General features: G+C 45.8%; 1 protein-coding gene across 1 annotated transcript in view; it reads right to left on the bottom strand.

Moving 5' to 3' along the window:
* Positions 1-5,477: 5,477 nt before the first annotated feature.
* The window catches only part of LOC309811230 (protein FAM170A-like), a gene marked incomplete at both ends in the record, with an annotated part of 60,945 nt that continues 49,474 nt past the window's right edge, over positions 5,478-16,948 (bottom strand). Inside the window, 2 exons of the mRNA XM_082633816.1 lie at positions 5,478-5,494; positions 5,544-5,724. Of these exons, the coding sequence (XP_082489942.1) occupies positions 5,478-5,494; positions 5,544-5,724 (198 nt within the window). The remainder of the gene's footprint in view (positions 5,495-5,543; positions 5,725-16,948) is intronic.

Below are 16,948 nucleotides of genomic sequence, written 5' to 3'. Positions count from 1 at the left end.
TTGCTCACACTTGCCCTACTCTGATACACCCTCTGCAAGACTGGTCTTCCCCTGAAACAACTTTCCACCTGCTACTGTCATCTCAGGAACATTTGCTTCCCCTTCCTAGTGCTCCCCTAGAATGCCATTGCAGCCAATTCATAATTTGATAATCATGCTGCTTACCATATTCTCAGCAATTTCAGATAAATTTTTTTCGCTTTATTCCATAGTCTTCACCCATCAATAATCTTCCTTAACTTCCTAGCTGCAGGTTAACCCATTCGGAATCATTTCTTTTTCTTTCTCTTCTTTGGCAAATCCTTTCTATCTTTTAAGGTCTTTTTCTTGTCTCTCTACCATCCTGCCTTCCTGAACTTCTTTTCTTTCGTTTAAGTAACTTTTCAATCTCCTTCCCCAATTTCCTCATACACATTGAGAGTTTATTCCTCACACGTTAGACAGCGGTTTATGAATGGCCAGGCATAATGGACTCAGAATGAGTTGGCACCCCCGAGGTACCTGTCTTGCTGGGGAGCCACAGGTGAAGGGCTGTCTGCTGGACATATGTTTGCATGGAGTCAGGCTGAGTGGCCTCAGGGTGTTTACTCTGCCCTTGTGTGTGTTTCTCGCTAGTTGGTTTCCTCGCCAGCCACCTGTGACCTCCCTCCATCCAGCCCAGGGAATCCTTCTCATCACAGGGGTAGGATGTTTGTCTCGTTTTCCATCACATCCTTTCCCCAAAGTTTGGTTGTGAGTTGTTCCCATTCCAAAGACCTTTCCTCTTTGAAGAGAAAAGAGAAAATCTTTTCTCTCCTTTCCTCTCACTTCACTTCTGCTCTATTATCTCCTCCGTCCAGAATGGCCCACTGACTCACATGGGTGTAGATCCGAAGATGGCAAGAACTGCCAGCAATTCTGAGATAATAATACGGATGGATCAGGAAAACTTGAAAACCTTTATCCCGCCACATTAAAAAAATTTGCACTTCCAGTGTATTCAGAGTCTCAGTGTAGAAACACAAATGATAGAGAAATTGAATGACACTCAAGTTTTTCTTTCCTCCTTTCCTGATTTATTCTAATCCTCCATGCTAACATGATGAACTATTTGTTAGGTAAAGTTTCAGACATTTTCTACCCATGCACACTTTTCTTCTTTTCACATAAGAGTGTGAACTAGGTCACTTTCAACATGCTGTGATTCTGTGATTCACTGTCTCCCACCGTGTCATCCACTGATAAAGTCATCTGTTTCACGGAGAACTATTTCCAATAGCTAATAGCCAATGTCTGTGGAGTGCTTACTCTGTGTCGGTTTCTTGTAACTACCTTACAGATCATTTGTACAACGTACCCATGGACCAGGTACAATTATGACCCCCAAGTGACAGATAAGTGCAGATAAGTACAAATAAATACAGAGGCCAAGTGACTTGCCCAAGACACTGGAGCAAATCAAAATCCATGCCTCTGTAATCATTTTGCTCTATTGCCTCTGTCTGGGAGGCTTGATGATTTGGCAACTAAAACCTTAAATAGCATGTTCCATTTTTATACCTGTGACACAAGCGTGGGGCTGTGATATGGGGTAACTAACCTGACTACTTTTGAAAACCCTTATGCACCTGGATGAAAGTAAGCCAGGGACTGCAAGCTATAGATTTAAGGTTTCCTACCAACTTTTAAAAATAGCTTCTTGAATGCAATTTACGTAGTGTCAAGTCTAGGATGTAGTCCAAATAGTAACAGAAAAATGGAGATATGTAGAAAAATACTTAAAGTTGACAAGTATTGGGAGTGTAGTATTTTGGGGGCCAGTGTGTAGACCACAGGAAAACTTGCTGTTTCCATCCCAAAGGGAAGAGCCCTACGTTGCAACTGCCAAGGTCCCTGGGGCAGCAAGTGTGCTCACTGCTTAGTAAAGAAGCATCCTCAGTTTGATAGAATCATATGGGAGCCTTACATTTGGTTAGCAGTTCTACATTCTTGATGTAATAATATTTTCAGGGTGTGGGAGGGTATCAAGCTCTGAAAATACCCTTGGAGAGATTTGCTTATTAAGTTTGGCTTTTTCAATCTCCCTACTACTTCTTGACTAAACACCAGGCGGTTTCCTTCACTTTTCAGAACCATGTTGTTTTTCCCTTGTCTAATGAACTTTGAAATACTTTTGGATGAGCTATTAAGTTTGGGAGAAAATAAACATCTCTTTAAAATAAGGAAGATAATAACAATGACAAGTAGAAAAAGCTCTAAAACAGAGAATATCCTCCATTCTAGCCAATGACTGGGAGTGGAAGGTACGTGCTCGCTGTCCAGGACGTAGAAATAAAAGCTGAGGAGGCGCTGAGGCGTCTCCTGGATCTCTATGAGCCTCCATCATTTCTGAAGGGTAGGGTTGACAGATAAAATATAGGCTGTTTAGATAAATATGAATGTCAGAAAAACAACAAGTATATTTTTAAGATAAGTATGCCCCAAATAGTTCATAGGATGTACTTATACTAAAAATAATGACTTATTATTCATGTGAAGTTCAAGTTTAACTGGGTATCCTGTACTTTTATTGACTAAATCTGACAGCCCTACTGATGATCCACAATGGAGGCAGTTGAGGAGCGGTACATGCTGGCTCTCGGACAGTCAGAAATGGCTTCAGCAGATCCAGGTACAGTATGAAATTCTTTTTGGATGTAGCTCAGAAGCCATGGCCAGCCCTTGACTGCAAGTACTGCCTCGGGTTTCCCTGAGGTGGGGTAAACCGTCCTCTGAATGGCCTTTTGGTAAGTCTGGAAGACCATATCCAAGGGGAGCCCCAAAGTCAGTTTCATCCTCACAACCATGTTTCCAATTCCTGGAATTGGCTGCATGTGACTCACAAGAGCTGAGGAGGTTTGTGGAAATTGGGAGTGTCATAGCTTGAACCCTTTGTAGGTAAAGTTTTGCTGTTGTGAGAGTTTTAACAGGAGCAATGTGAAAGACTCCAGGTCCCCAGGTAGATAGAAATAATCCTGTTCTACCTGTGTGTATGTGACAAGTCTCTAATAGTTCAGAGAGCAAGTATCTGGTCTTAGAAAGACTGATCCAAGCTTGGATGTTTCTGGCGACAAGGCAAGGTCCTGAGTTTCAAGTTCACCTTTTATGGTTGAGGAGACAATAAGGTGGTCAGAAGGGAAATCATGGAGGAGACCTTGGCTTCATCCATTGTGCAGGCTTGTATATGTGGTTCTATGTAGATTGTGTTTCAAAGGTGGAGCTTGTTTACAACTATGAACATTCTCCGATGTGCTTTTTGGACCTTCATTCCCAGAGCGAGAGCAGTGCCGAGGCTCTAGAAATGCCATGGATATTCTGAGCTGTCAGTGGCATTTCCCAGGTACTGTTCCCCTGGTGCCGCTCCTTGAAATGTCCAAAGGGATTATCATCTGTCTTGTGGCGGGTCCTAGCATTGTGAAATGAAGCTGCTGCACCTGGCTCAGAGGATTTCGGATGCGGTGGGAGGAGTAGTAGTACTACGACTATAAATTGTATCACAGCATATCTATTCCATCTTGAGAGTGGGGTTGGGGGGTTATGAAGGGGGGCTTTTATTGTACTTTTATACATTGTACCCTTGAAACTAATTCAATTTTTTTAAATTAATTAATTTATTTTGGGCTGCATTGGGTCTTTGTTGCTGCTAGCGGGCGTTCTCTAGTTGCAGTGCGCCGGGGCTCCTCTTGGCTGTGGTGCACGGGCTTCTCATTGCAGTGGCTTCTCTTGTTGCGGAGCATGGGCTCTAGGCACGCAGGCTTCCGTAGTCGTGGCACGTGGGCTCGGTTGATGTGGCACACGGGCTCTAGAGCGCAGGCTCAGTAGTTGTGGCGCGCGGGCTTAGTTACTCCGTGGCACGTGGGATCTTCCCAGACCAGGGCTCGAACCCATGTCCCCTGCATTCGCAGGCATATTCTTAACTACCGCTCCACCAGGGAAGCCCAATAATTCAGTTTTTTATAAAGAGAAGTTTCCTAATATTATTCCAAAATTTTAAAAATATGTAGTTGGATAACACTATGAAAAATTAACTGATATATTCTTTTATTATTTCTCTTTGCTCCCTGGATTTTTTTTCCTCATCCAGTCAGCTAGGCACTGTGAGCTCACTGCATTAGGAAGGTAAAGACTCAGCAGAAATGAGGGAGAAAAAAAGAAAATTCTCAGCTTTGGAATGTTCACAACGGAGGCCACAGTAAAACAGGTGAGAATTCTGTGAACAAAAAATAAATGTCGTCTCAAATGCAAAAAAGTATTCTCTGCACTGGGAGGCAGGAGAGGGAGGGAGGGAAGGACTGAAGGAGAGAGATCAGTGTGGCCAGGGACATGGAAACTGTGCTTGAGGACGATAGGCCCAGGAAGAGAATCAGAATCTGGAGAAGATTCAGCCTGCACGTGATCATTGCCTCCAGCCAGCACCCTCATCTCAGACGTTGGGAAATTCAGAGAGAGAGTGGGAGTACGTCAGGAGGGCCACGCGCAGAGTCTGTGTGGCAGGGGTTGTGGCCGTTCCCTATTTGTGAGGAGTCCCCAGCAATTTGCAGGCCTCTTCTGGAAAATGCTGGCGGACGTCTCTAGTGCTTATGTGAAAGCTTGTTCACAAACCTTGAAAGATACAGATGTAGCTGACAGATAGATGCATAGATAGAAAAATGTCATTAAATCAAAGCTCCAGGAAAGGTTTGGAAAATGCCCTTTATTGCATAGGACGCTTCTATTGTCATATGATGTTAGACTGAGTGCCGGTCCCTTCATCCTCCTTCAGACCACGGCATTGTGTCTGCTACTCTCCCGAGGGTCCTTTCTTCTCCCTGGAAGGGATAAAGCAAATGAGGTAGAACAGGAAGAGACAAGAAGCACTCCAAGCTCTGCTGGTCAGGGTTACCCTCCAGCATTGCCTTAATGCTCAGAGCCACACACACCACAGTGAGCTTGGCTCCAGATCAACTACCACGCCACGAAGGTTCTGGAACATTTCCATATCTCGGGGGACCTCATTTCCACATGACTCTCTTTCCTATTCCCCTTTGTCACAGAAGGCTAGGTCCAGTGGTCAGGGTGAGATCTCGGCTCAGGCCCAAGGCTCTCAGACCTCAAAGTTCTGGTCCTGCAAGGGCCCCTGTCCTCTCTTGAGACCACTCCTGGCTCTCTCTGCCGAGAAGGAGCTGCTGGCAGTACGTCCTCTAAGAGTTGAGGTCCATCGTGCAGACCCTGAGAAAACTCCTAGGAAAAGGCTCCACCTTCTTGTTTACGTCAACAGAGGTCAATGCCTTTGTTAGTGCTGGGTGTGTCCCATTTGATGCAACTGCAGAGCCATTAGGTCAACCAGCACATGTGTGCGGCCCCTTCCCTTAGACTCCTCTGGGCCCTCGTGACATAGGCTCAGAAGACTGCCAGCCTCAAGCCTTACCTCTTCCAAGGGACGGCCACACCGTCTTCCAGGATCTTCTGTCCCATGAATCTCAGTTGCTGTTTGGAACTCAAAGGAGAGAAAAGACCCTGCCTGCGGGGTCTCTTTGGGCTGGGGCCTTCCCCCGTGGGCTGCTCTCCCTCATTCTCCTTTTCTTCTTGCTTCTCTTCATCCTCCTCCTCCTCCTCCTCCTCCTCCTCCTCAGGGGTGCTCTCGGATTCCACATTGCCCATCCACTGGGCCATGTTGAGATGAAAGACACGGCAGCTGAAGCCCTGCAGGACGCCGAACTTCACGTGCTGCTGGAGGATCTCCAAGGTGGGGAAGACCCGGCAGCAAGCCATGCACCTGAAGCTAGTCTCCATGGTCAGCATCCAGTCCGCTGTCTTGGCGCTGGGTCTCTCCTCGACAGCAGGTGGCCCTGATGGGCTGCCTGGCTCTGCCCTTTCCTCATACTCTTTCTCCTCCCCAGTGGGCACACTGTCAGACAGGAGGCTTTTGGTGGACACATCAGAAGAGGTGTCAGTGGCTACTGCGCACACATCCTCAGGAAGGGTCACTTCTTCTATCGTCAGCTGCTTTTCAGGCAACCCCAAGGGTTTCTTTGTCTTCCAGGAGACAGCGACACCCTTGTTCACTTGTACCTGCATGTAGTATATTTTCATGCCCCTTTCCTCTTTGTCTGGGTGCAGATAGTTCTTACAGGGTGAAGAGGGTGAGGAGGAGACACAGTGTGATGGGGAAGCGGTCTCTCCTTCTTCCTGATCCTGGGCTAGGGGTGGTCTAGGCTGGGCAGTGTCTCGATGAAATCTCCGGATTCCTGAAAAAGGAAATGAAAATCATAATAACATGCATGGGCCATGCCGGAAGCTGAGGGAGCAGGTGTGGTAGACGAGAGAGGGACATTGGCACGACATAGCTATGTCGTGAGCTTGGTGTCTGTTGGCCGTAGGACAGAGTGGTGTATCGGGTGTCATCTGTGGGCTTTTAATGTGCGTGGGGGGGGATACTGGAGCGGTGTCTATATACAGGGGTGTGGAGTATGGTGGTGAGGGCTGTAGTATGTGAGGGATGCGGCTGGATGCGTGTACGACGAGGAGTGTGAGTTTGGGAATATCGGTGGTGCATTCCTTGTGGAATGGGGCTGTGGTGCAGGAGAGTACTGTGGAGCACGTGCTTGGGGTTGATGTGCACTGAGAAGGGCTGTGCCTGGAGGGCACGTGTATGTGTGAGCTGTGTACACCTGAGCTGGATGGTCCTGCTCTCAGGCTGGAGGTGTATAATGCAGAACTCTGTCCTTCTCTGGAAGCAAAGGCAAAGACAAAGCCTACATTTTCCTCTGAAGATGCTTAATCTGGTCCCTCTTCCCTCCACCTCAAGCCCAGTCCTTTCCGGCCCCTGCTCCTTGACTTCCCCACCATGGTAGTAGCAGTATTCACACACACACTCCCAGACTCAGCTGGCATCCATGCCCTCGGAACAGCTCAGGCATCCTGCCCAGGCTCCTCCACAGAGCCCTCATCACCTCTGATGACCCTGGATTTCCTCTCAGCCTCCCTGGGATCTGTGTGCCTCCTGCCTCACAGCCAAGCACCCCCTCACCTGAGGAGCCCCGCACCCTTACCAGCGTAGCTGAGCTTGCGCAGAGTAGAAGTACAGAAGAAGTATTTAGAGGCAGAGGAGACCTCCCCTGCCCCTGGGCTGCAGCCTTGGGCCACCACAGTGGATCCAAGCCGAGGGGGATCCTCTTGTGACTTCGAGATTCCTGAGGGAGGAATGAAAGGCTCAGGGTGGGTTCATCAGTCCTCTGTCCACAGATATTTACTGAGTGTGTGACACGTGTCAGGTGCAGTGGATACACACAGTTGAGAGTGTGGTTCCCAGTGGATCCTCCAGGATTTAATTCCAATCAATACTTATTCTCTCACTGTCTAGTTGGTAATGTAGGCCTCGGTGGTGACTGTGAGTGTGTGGGAAGAGTGAGTGATGTGTATCAGTTAAGTCTGTGGTAAGTGTGGGGTTGGCATGGGGAGCACAGTGCAGACGTGTCTATCTGTGTCTGTGGCCTTTGTGTGCATTTTTTCTGTTCACAAGTCAGGAATTCTGGGACATGTAACTTTTCCTCATTACATGGTGTGGCTTGTATTTATGGTGCGTGTTCATTCATTCATTCACCAAGATTCAGTAAGCAGCTACTCCTGTGTATCCGGCACTCTTCCATTGTTGTAGTCTTTGGTAACGCTGCACATTCTAGTAGGGGAAGACACACACTAAACAAAACTACAATAAATATATAATACATCAGCTGGTGGTAAGTATATAAGGGTTGCCAGACTTAGCGAACAAGAATACAAGGCACCCAGTTAAATTTCAGTTTCAGATAAACCCAGAATAATTTTTTAGTGTAAGTATTCCCATGCAGTATTCGGCCTGACTTAGTTTTAGTGTAAGTAGGGCCCATACAATATGTGGGACATACGGATACTGAAAACTTACTTGTTGTTTTTCTGGAATTCAAATTGAACTGGATAGCCCATATTTTCTCTGGCAATCCTGACATGGGTTACTGAGACTGTGGTTTCCTGTGGTTTGTACAAAGCGGGTCTGGCATTACTCAAGAATGTGTTATAAGGGTGGTGTGTATGACACGTGACTGGTTCTTACAGAGGTATTTAGAGATGGCTGAAGTTAGCTGTGTTTGTGCAAGAGTTGAGGAAATACATGTATATATAGTGTGTGTGTGTGTGTGTGTCCTATAAATATAGTCTGTGTGTCTATATACATATCTCATCTCCAGCGTTTGGTGTTGGAGGAGAGGATTGTGATACAGGTGGGTTGTATGAGAACGTAGTATAGGAGGGATGCGTGTATATACCTCCATGTGCTGTGTGTGGTTTAATAAGGAAGTTATATGTGGGGTGTGTGATATTTTTGCTGTATCAGAGTGTACATGGGTGTATGAGTTACTGTCTCCTAAAACACCCCTAACAAGAATTCTGTATACACTCCTAGGTACGCCGAGTGTCAGCCAGCTCCAGGCAGGGTGACAAGAACTTTACCACACAGATGTTATATCTGGTAAGCACTCTACCCCCATTCATCTCGCTCTTCTCTGCACTACCACACACACACACGCACACACACACACACACACACACTCACTCTCTCACACACACACACACAGGAACATAGAGCAAAATATTCTGAATGGTCAGGGGCAGTCATTGCCTTCCCCAGCCTGTCCCAGCCACTGCCTGGAAATCTGCCTGCTGTCTAGAGCTCCATTCCCAGGGCCCATCCTACAGTCTCCAGGGCCCTGGGCCTGGTAGGAGCTACTGGGCTCTAATCTGGGGCAGAGGCCTCTAGCTGGAGCTCTGGGGTGACCACCCCTCTCCCAGGGCAAGCTACTCGCCTACATTTAATGCACGCAGGCACCACGTGGCCCGTGGCTCTCAGAGCTCCCCGCAGGACCCTGAGGACATTTCTCACCCCCGCTCACGCGGTCTCAGTCTCTGGAAAACCCTTCCCTTCCCTTGATCTCCTTTGGGAAATTCTTCCTGTTGAAGGAATAAATCCTCCTTGCTTTCAATATGACACCATCCCTAGACAAACAATCTTCTTTCAAAGTGCATTCCACTTGTCAAGATATTTTTCAACAGGGCCTTCAACTCATGGGGCTTCTCTTTCCACTTTGGTAAAAGAGGCCAAGCAACTCATGGGTCTCTCTCAGCATCCTTGCATCCTTCACATCCCCCACCTCATGACCCCAGGGAAAGATCCAAGAGAATAAGAGAGAAATCGGGGTCTGAGAAAAGCTGCACCTCTAGGTCTGTGCAAGCAGGATGCAGCCTGCTGTGAGTCCGACAAAGCTCCAGGCCCGGCTGCCCCAGGAGAGAGTCCTCAGACCAGCGGAGCTGACCTCCCATCTCCCAGGGGGCATCTGGCCGTTCTGTGCCGTCTCACACCACAGGGGCCCTCCGGATAGATACGGCAGCATCAGTGAGACAAGGTCTCTCGCTCCCTGCTTCACAGGTGACACGTTCTCAGTCCCCCGCTTCCTGGAGAAGCTTCAGTTTGGCAGAAACCCATGTGCCCCAGACAAGTTGCCCCCCACATACCTCCACCGTTCTCGGCAGTTTCCTGGGACTCTTCATTTTCCAGATGTTTCCTCTTTTGTCGCCGTTCCATCGTACCAACTAGAAGTCTCCCTTAGAAGATGCCTCAAGAGATGTCCAACTCCTCCTCTTCCCTACAGGTTGGCCCTTCTTGGCTCTTGGGCAATCCGTTGAAATGATTCAATACAAATAAAAATGGTCAAGTCTCCTAAATGGCTGAAAAACTTGTACCACTTAGTGAACCAGCAGTACTGCCTAGTGCTCACCAGGGCTGTTATGTTTGCAAGGTTGCCAGGCGCACAGTGGAATTCTGTGACCTCAGTGATGACATCAGAGCATTCGGTGGACCTAGGTTGAGCACAGTGTCTGCAGTAGCACACGCCCCATTTTCAAGAACAATTCCTTTTTCCCAGCCGAAGCTTTCCCGTGAAATAGAAAGGTTCATACCATATCTATTATAAATTGTATCATACCATGTCTATTATAAAATTCACATTTTGATTGGAGATCTTTTAATGTCTTTTCTAGAGAGATTTAATATGAATATTTTAAATGGTCTCCAGTTTCCCTGTGGATTATTGACATTTTAAACTCTGCACTTCAATTTTCCCTCAATACGTGTAATTTTGTCACGGCTCTTTCTGTACTTAAAGATGAAGAACTATATAATTGATTTCTTCATTTTTTCCCCATCTCTTTCCAAGGCACTGCATTTGATTGTGTCTTGCGACTGAGTGAAAAATGCTAGTCCTTGAGTCAGGACATTGGGCCCTTTAGCAAGTAACTCAACCTATCTGGGCTTCAGCTTCTGTATGTGCGATCAAGAGGCTTGGACTAGCTGACTTTTCAAATGCTGTGTTTCTTTGATTCACTCTCACTTACTGATCTGCTCCGTAAGAAGAGGGTCTGTTCTCATAAAGTAACAACAGTCTTTTCCTAACCTTGGGTTGGGCGGAGTTTATCTGTTCGTACTCAGTTTGTTAGTTATATTGCCTTCTACGTATGCTTAGCTCTAAATAATTTATATGGCTCTTGTGACTATTTTTAGAGCTTCTTTTTTTCTTATTTTCTTTTACAGTTTCTAATTGGTTATCGCCAGTGTAGAAGAGCCTGATTGACTTCTAAAATTTATTGATCTTGTATGTGTGTGCCTTGTTGAACCGTCTTATTAGTTCCTGCTAGTTTATCTGTGGGTTCTTTTGGGTCTCCTAGACAAATGAGCATATTAAATGTAAATAATGTGTTCTTTGGATAAAGTTTATTTTCTTGCATCTCTATGTATAGAAGCAATATGTTGAATTGATTTAAATATTTAAATATTACATACCTGTTATCACAATCTAACATTCTTTATCTTATTTTCTTTCAATCAATATTATGTTTTCAAGATTTATCCACGTGAATCCATATAGATCTAGGTCTTTGATTTTTGACTGTTTGATATTATTTGATCACATGCATATAGCATCATTTATTTTCCATTCAAGCATTATTGGACAATTGGATTGTTTCCCTCCCTTCTCTAGAACAAACAACATTTCCTAGAATATCCCTGACGATGTCTGACAGTGGAGAAGGGCCAGGCTGCCCGAAGGACTGCTACTTGCTTTTTGCCACGTTCCAACAGGCCGTCTCCAGCCAGCAATTTGAAGCACAGCTGAAATGAGAACTGCCCCAAATGTGAAGATCTTAGGAGCTTCCTAGAAGGTGGGAGGTTAATGATAGGCATCCTGCTGGGATCCCAGGGGAGTCTGAGCTGGCCTGAAGCTCATCTTCCTCCTCCAGCTCTCAAGAGAAATGTGGAGGAAAGAAGACTTCAAAAACTGTGAGCAGGCAGAGGGAGAGATATTGGGGGCCGAAGCTGTAACTGAGGTCTTGGAGTGGGCTCTGAGGACACAGAGCCTCTAGAGAGCCAGGCTCTGCCTTCTGAGAACTTCTCCCCTAAGGCTGCTCATAATTCACGTGATACCAGCCATATAGATCCGACTTGGACCACACTGTCACAGAAAGCCTTATCAGAATCTCTTCTTCTTCATACACTCTTGTGTCTGTTACTTGGTTATTGCCTTTGGTGCTCCACTGATGTGAACCACAGTCTCTCGGGGATGGAGGACACTAGTGATCCATCTTGCTCTGTGGCCTCAGTCCACAGCTTGAGGGTAAGGGAAGAGGCCAAATGAAGGTCAAGAAGGAACGATGGAGTTTGAAGAGAAGACCTGAGTTAAGGGTGTCTTCTCAAGTCTTGATGACTGAAATGTAGCTCCAGTACCTGAAGTCCTGCTTGTTCTCAAGGCTGACCACGGGGCTGGGTGCACTCAGTGAAGGAACCATATACACTTAGTATTTCCTTGCTTGCTCACACTTGCCCTACTCTGATACACCCTCTGCAAGACTGGTCTTCCCCTGAAACAACTTTCCACCTGCTACTGTCATCTCAGGAACATTTGCTTCCCCTTCCTAGTGCTCCCCTAGAATGCCATTGCAGCCAATTCATAATTTGATAATCATGCTGCTTACCATATTCTCAGCAATTTCAGATAAATTTTTTTCGCTTTATTCCATAGTCTTCACCCATCAATAATCTTCCTTAACTTCCTAGCTGCAGGTTAACCCATTCGGAATCATTTCTTTTTCTTTCTCTTCTTTGGCAAATCCTTTCTATCTTTTAAGGTCTTTTTCTTGTCTCTCTACCATCCTGCCTTCCTGAACTTCTTTTCTTTCGTTTAAGTAACTTTTCAATCTCCTTCCCCAATTTCCTCATACACATTGAGAGTTTATTCCTCACACGTTAGACAGCGGTTTATGAATGGCCAGGCATAATGGACTCAGAATGAGTTGGCACCCCCGAGGTACCTGTCTTGCTGGGGAGCCACAGGTGAAGGGCTGTCTGCTGGACATATGTTTGCATGGAGTCAGGCTGAGTGGCCTCAGGGTGTTTACTCTGCCCTTGTGTGTGTTTCTCGCTAGTTGGTTTCCTCGCCAGCCACCTGTGACCTCCCTCCATCCAGCCCAGGGAATCCTTCTCATCACAGGGGTAGGATGTTTGTCTCGTTTTCCATCACATCCTTTCCCCAAAGTTTGGTTGTGAGTTGTTCCCATTCCAAAGACCTTTCCTCTTTGAAGAGAAAAGAGAAAATCTTTTCTCTCCTTTCCTCTCACTTCACTTCTGCTCTATTATCTCCTCCGTCCAGAATGGCCCACTGACTCACATGGGTGTAGATCCGAAGATGGCAAGAACTGCCAGCAATTCTGAGATAATAATATGGATGGATCAGGAAAACTTGAAAACCTTTATCCCGCCACATTAAAAAAATTTGCACTTCCAGTGTATTCAGAGTCTCAGTGTAGAAACACAAATGATAGAGAAATTGAATGACACTCAAGTTTTTCTTTCCTCCTTTCCTGATTTATTCTAATCCTCCATGCTAACATGATGAACTATTTGTTAGGTAAAGTTTCAGACATTTTCTACCCATGCACACTTTTCTTCTTTTCACATAAGAGTGTGAACTAGGTCACTTTCAACATGCTGTGATTCTGTGATTCACTGTCTCCCACCGTGTCATCCACTGATAAAGTCATCTGTTTCACGGAGAACTATTTCCAATAGCTAATAGCCAATGTCTGTGGAGTGCTTACTCTGTGTCGGTTTCTTGTAACTACCTTACAGATCATTTGTACAACGTACCCATGGACCAGGTACAATTATGACCCCCAAGTGACAGATAAGTGCAGATAAGTACAAATAAATACAGAGGCCAAGTGACTTGCCCAAGACACTGGAGCAAATCAAAATCCATGCCTCTGTAATCATTTTGCTCTATTGCCTCTGTCTGGGAGGCTTGATGATTTGGCAACTAAAACCTTAAATAGCATGTTCCATTTTTATACCTGTGACACAAGCGTGGGGCTGTGATATGGGGTAACTAACCTGACTACTTTTGAAAACCCTTATGCACCTGGATGAAAGTAAGCCAGGGACTGCAAGCTATAGATTTAAGGTTTCCTACCAACTTTTAAAAATAGCTTCTTGAATGCAATTTACGTAGTGTCAAGTCTAGGATGTAGTCCAAATAGTAACAGAAAAATGGAGATATGTAGAAAAATACTTAAAGTTGACAAGTATTGGGAGTGTAGTATTTTGGGGGCCAGTGTGTAGACCACAGGAAAACTTGCTGTTTCCATCCCAAAGGGAAGAGCCCTACGTTGCAACTGCCAAGGTCCCTGGGGCAGCAAGTGTGCTCACTGCTTAGTAAAGAAGCATCCTCAGTTTGATAGAATCATATGGGAGCCTTACATTTGGTTAGCAGTTCTACATTCTTGATGTAATAATATTTTCAGGGTGTGGGAGGGTATCAAGCTCTGAAAATACCCTTGGAGAGATTTGCTTATTAAGTTTGGCTTTTTCAATCTCCCTACTACTTCTTGACTAAACACCAGGCGGTTTCCTTCACTTTTCAGAACCATGTTGTTTTTCCCTTGTCTAATGAACTTTGAAATACTTTTGGATGAGCTATTAAGTTTGGGAGAAAATAAACATCTCTTTAAAATAAGGAAGATAGGGCTTCCCTGGTGGCGCAGTGGTTGAGAGTCCGCCTGCCGATGCAGGGGATATGGGTTCGTGCCCCGATCCGGGAAGATCCCACATGCCGCGGAGAGGCTAGGCCCGTGAGCCATGGCCACTGAGCCTGCGCGTCCGGAGCCTGTGCTCCGCAACGGGAGAGGCCACAACAGTGAGAGGCCCGCATACCGCAAAAAAAAAAAAAAATAAAAAAAAAATAAAAAAAAATAAAATAAAATAAAATAAGGAAGATAATAACAATGACAAGTAGAAAAAGCTCTAAAACAGAGAATATCCTCCATTCTAGCCAATGACTGGGAGTGGAAGTTACGTGCTCGCTGTCCAGGATGTAGAAATAAAAGCTGAGGAGGCGCTGAGGCGTCTCCTGGATCTCTATGAGCCTCCATCATTTCTGAAGGGTAGGGTTGACAGATAAAATATAGGCTGTTTAGATAAATATGAATGTCAGAAAAACAACAAGTATATTTTTAAGATAAGTATGCCCCAAATAGTTCATAGGATGTACTTATACTAAAAATAATGACTTATTATTCATGTGAAGTTCAAGCTTAACTGGGTATCCTGTACTTTTATTGACTAAATCTGACAGCCCTACTGATGATCCACAATGGAGGCAGTTGAGGAGCGGTACATGCTGGCTCTCGGACAGTCAGAAATGGCTTCAGCAGATCCAGGTACAGTATGAAATTCTTTTTGGATGTAGCTCAGAAGCCATGGCCAGCCCTTGACTGCAAGTACTGCCTCGGGTTTCCCTGAGGTGGGGTAAACCGTCCTCTGAATGGCCTTTTGGTAAGTCTGGAAGACCATATCCAAGGGGAGCCCCAAAGTCAGTTTCATCCTCACAACCATGTTTCCAATTCCTGGAATTGGCTGCATGTGACTCACAAGAGCTGAGGAGGTTTGTGGAAATTGGGAGTGTCATAGCTTGAACCCTTTGTAGGTAAAGTTTTGCTGTTGTGAGAGTTTTAACAGGAGCAATGTGAAAGACTCCAGGTCCCCAGGTAGATAGAAATAATCCTGTTCTACCTGTGTGTATGTGACAAGTCTCTAATAGTTCAGAGAGCAAGTATCTGGTCTTAGAAAGACTGATCCAAGCTTGGATGTTTCTGGCGACAAGGCAAGGTCCTGAGTTTCAAGTTCACCTTTTATGGTTGAGGAGACAATAAGGTGGTCAGAAGGGAAATCATGGAGGAGACCTTGGCTTCATCCATTGTGCAGGCTTGTATATGTGGTTCTATGTAGATTGTGTTTCAAAGGTGGAGCTTGTTTACAACTATGAACATTCTCCGATGTGCTTTTTGGACCTTCATTCCCAGAGCGAGAGCAGTGCCGAGGCTCTAGAAATGCCATGGATATTCTGAGCTGTCAGTGGCATTTCCCAGGTACTGTTCCCCTGGTGCCGCTCCTTGAAATGTCCAAAGGGATTATCATCTGTCTTGTGGCGGGTCCTAGCATTGTGAAATGAAGCTGCTGCACCTGGCTCAGAGGATTTCGGATGCGGTGGGAGGAGTAGTAGTACTACGACTATAAATTGTATCACAGCATATCTATTCCATCTTGAGAGTGGGGTTGGGGGGTTATGAAGGGGGGCTTTTATTGTACTTTTATACATTGTACCCTTGAAACTAATTCAATTTTTTTAAATTAATTAATTTATTTTGGGCTGCATTGGGTCTTTGTTGCTGCTAGCGGGCGTTCTCTAGTTGCAGTGCGCCGGGGCTCCTCTTGGCTGTGGTGCACGGGCTTCTCATTGCAGTGGCTTCTCTTGTTGCGGAGCATGGGCTCTAGGCACGCAGGCTTCCGTAGTCGTGGCACGTGGGCTCGGTTGATGTGGCACACGGGCTCTAGAGCGCAGGCTCAGTAGTTGTGGCGCGCGGGCTTAGTTACTCCGTGGCACGTGGGATCTTCCCAGACCAGGGCTCGAACCCATGTCCCCTGCATTCGCAGGCATATTCTTAACTACCGCTCCACCAGGGAAGCCCAATAATTCAGTTTTTTATAAAGAGAAGTTTCCTAATATTATTCCAAAATTTTAAAAATATGTAGTTGGATAACACTATGAAAAATTAACTGATATATTCTTTTATTATTTCTCTTTGCTCCCTGGATTTTTTTTCCTCATCCAGTCAGCTAGGCACTGTGAGCTCACTGCATTAGGAAGGTAAAGACTCAGCAGAAATGAGGGAGAAAAAAAGAAAATTCTCAGCTTTGGAATGTTCACAACGGAGGCCACAGTAAAACAGGTGAGAATTCTGTGAACAAAAAATAAATGTCGTCTCAAATGCAAAAAAGTATTCTCTGCACTGGGAGGCAGGAGAGGGAGGGAGGGAAGGACCGAAGGAGAGAGATCAGTGTGGCCAGAGACATGGAAACTGTGCTTGAGGACGATAGGCCCAGGAAGAGAATCAGAATCTGGAGAAGGTTCAGCCTGCACGTGATCATTGCCTCCAGCCAGCACCCTCATCTCAGACGTTGGGAAATTCAGAGAGAGAGTGGGAGTACGTCAGGAGGGCCACGCGCAGAGTCTGTGTGGCAGGGGTTGTGGCCGTTCCCTATTTGTGAGGAGTCCCCAGCAATTTGCAGGCCTCTTCGGGAAAATGCTGGCGGACGTCTCTAGTGCTTATGTGAAAGCTGGTTCACAAACCTTGAAAGATACAGATGTAGCTGACAGATAGATGCATAGATAGAAAAATGTCATTAAATCAAAGCTCCAGGAAAGGTTTGGAAAATGCCCTTTATTGCATAGGACGCTTCTATTGTCATATGATGTTAGACTGAGTGCCGGTCCCTTCATCCTCCTTCAGACCACGGCATTCTGTCTGCTAC

The sequence above is a fragment of the Mesoplodon mirus genome (assembly GCF_964341445.2).
Source record: "Mesoplodon mirus genome assembly, chromosome: 10".
Taxonomy (NCBI): Eukaryota; Metazoa; Chordata; class Mammalia; order Artiodactyla; family Ziphiidae; genus Mesoplodon; species Mesoplodon mirus.
This window is presented reverse-complemented; position numbering and strand designations above follow the sequence as displayed.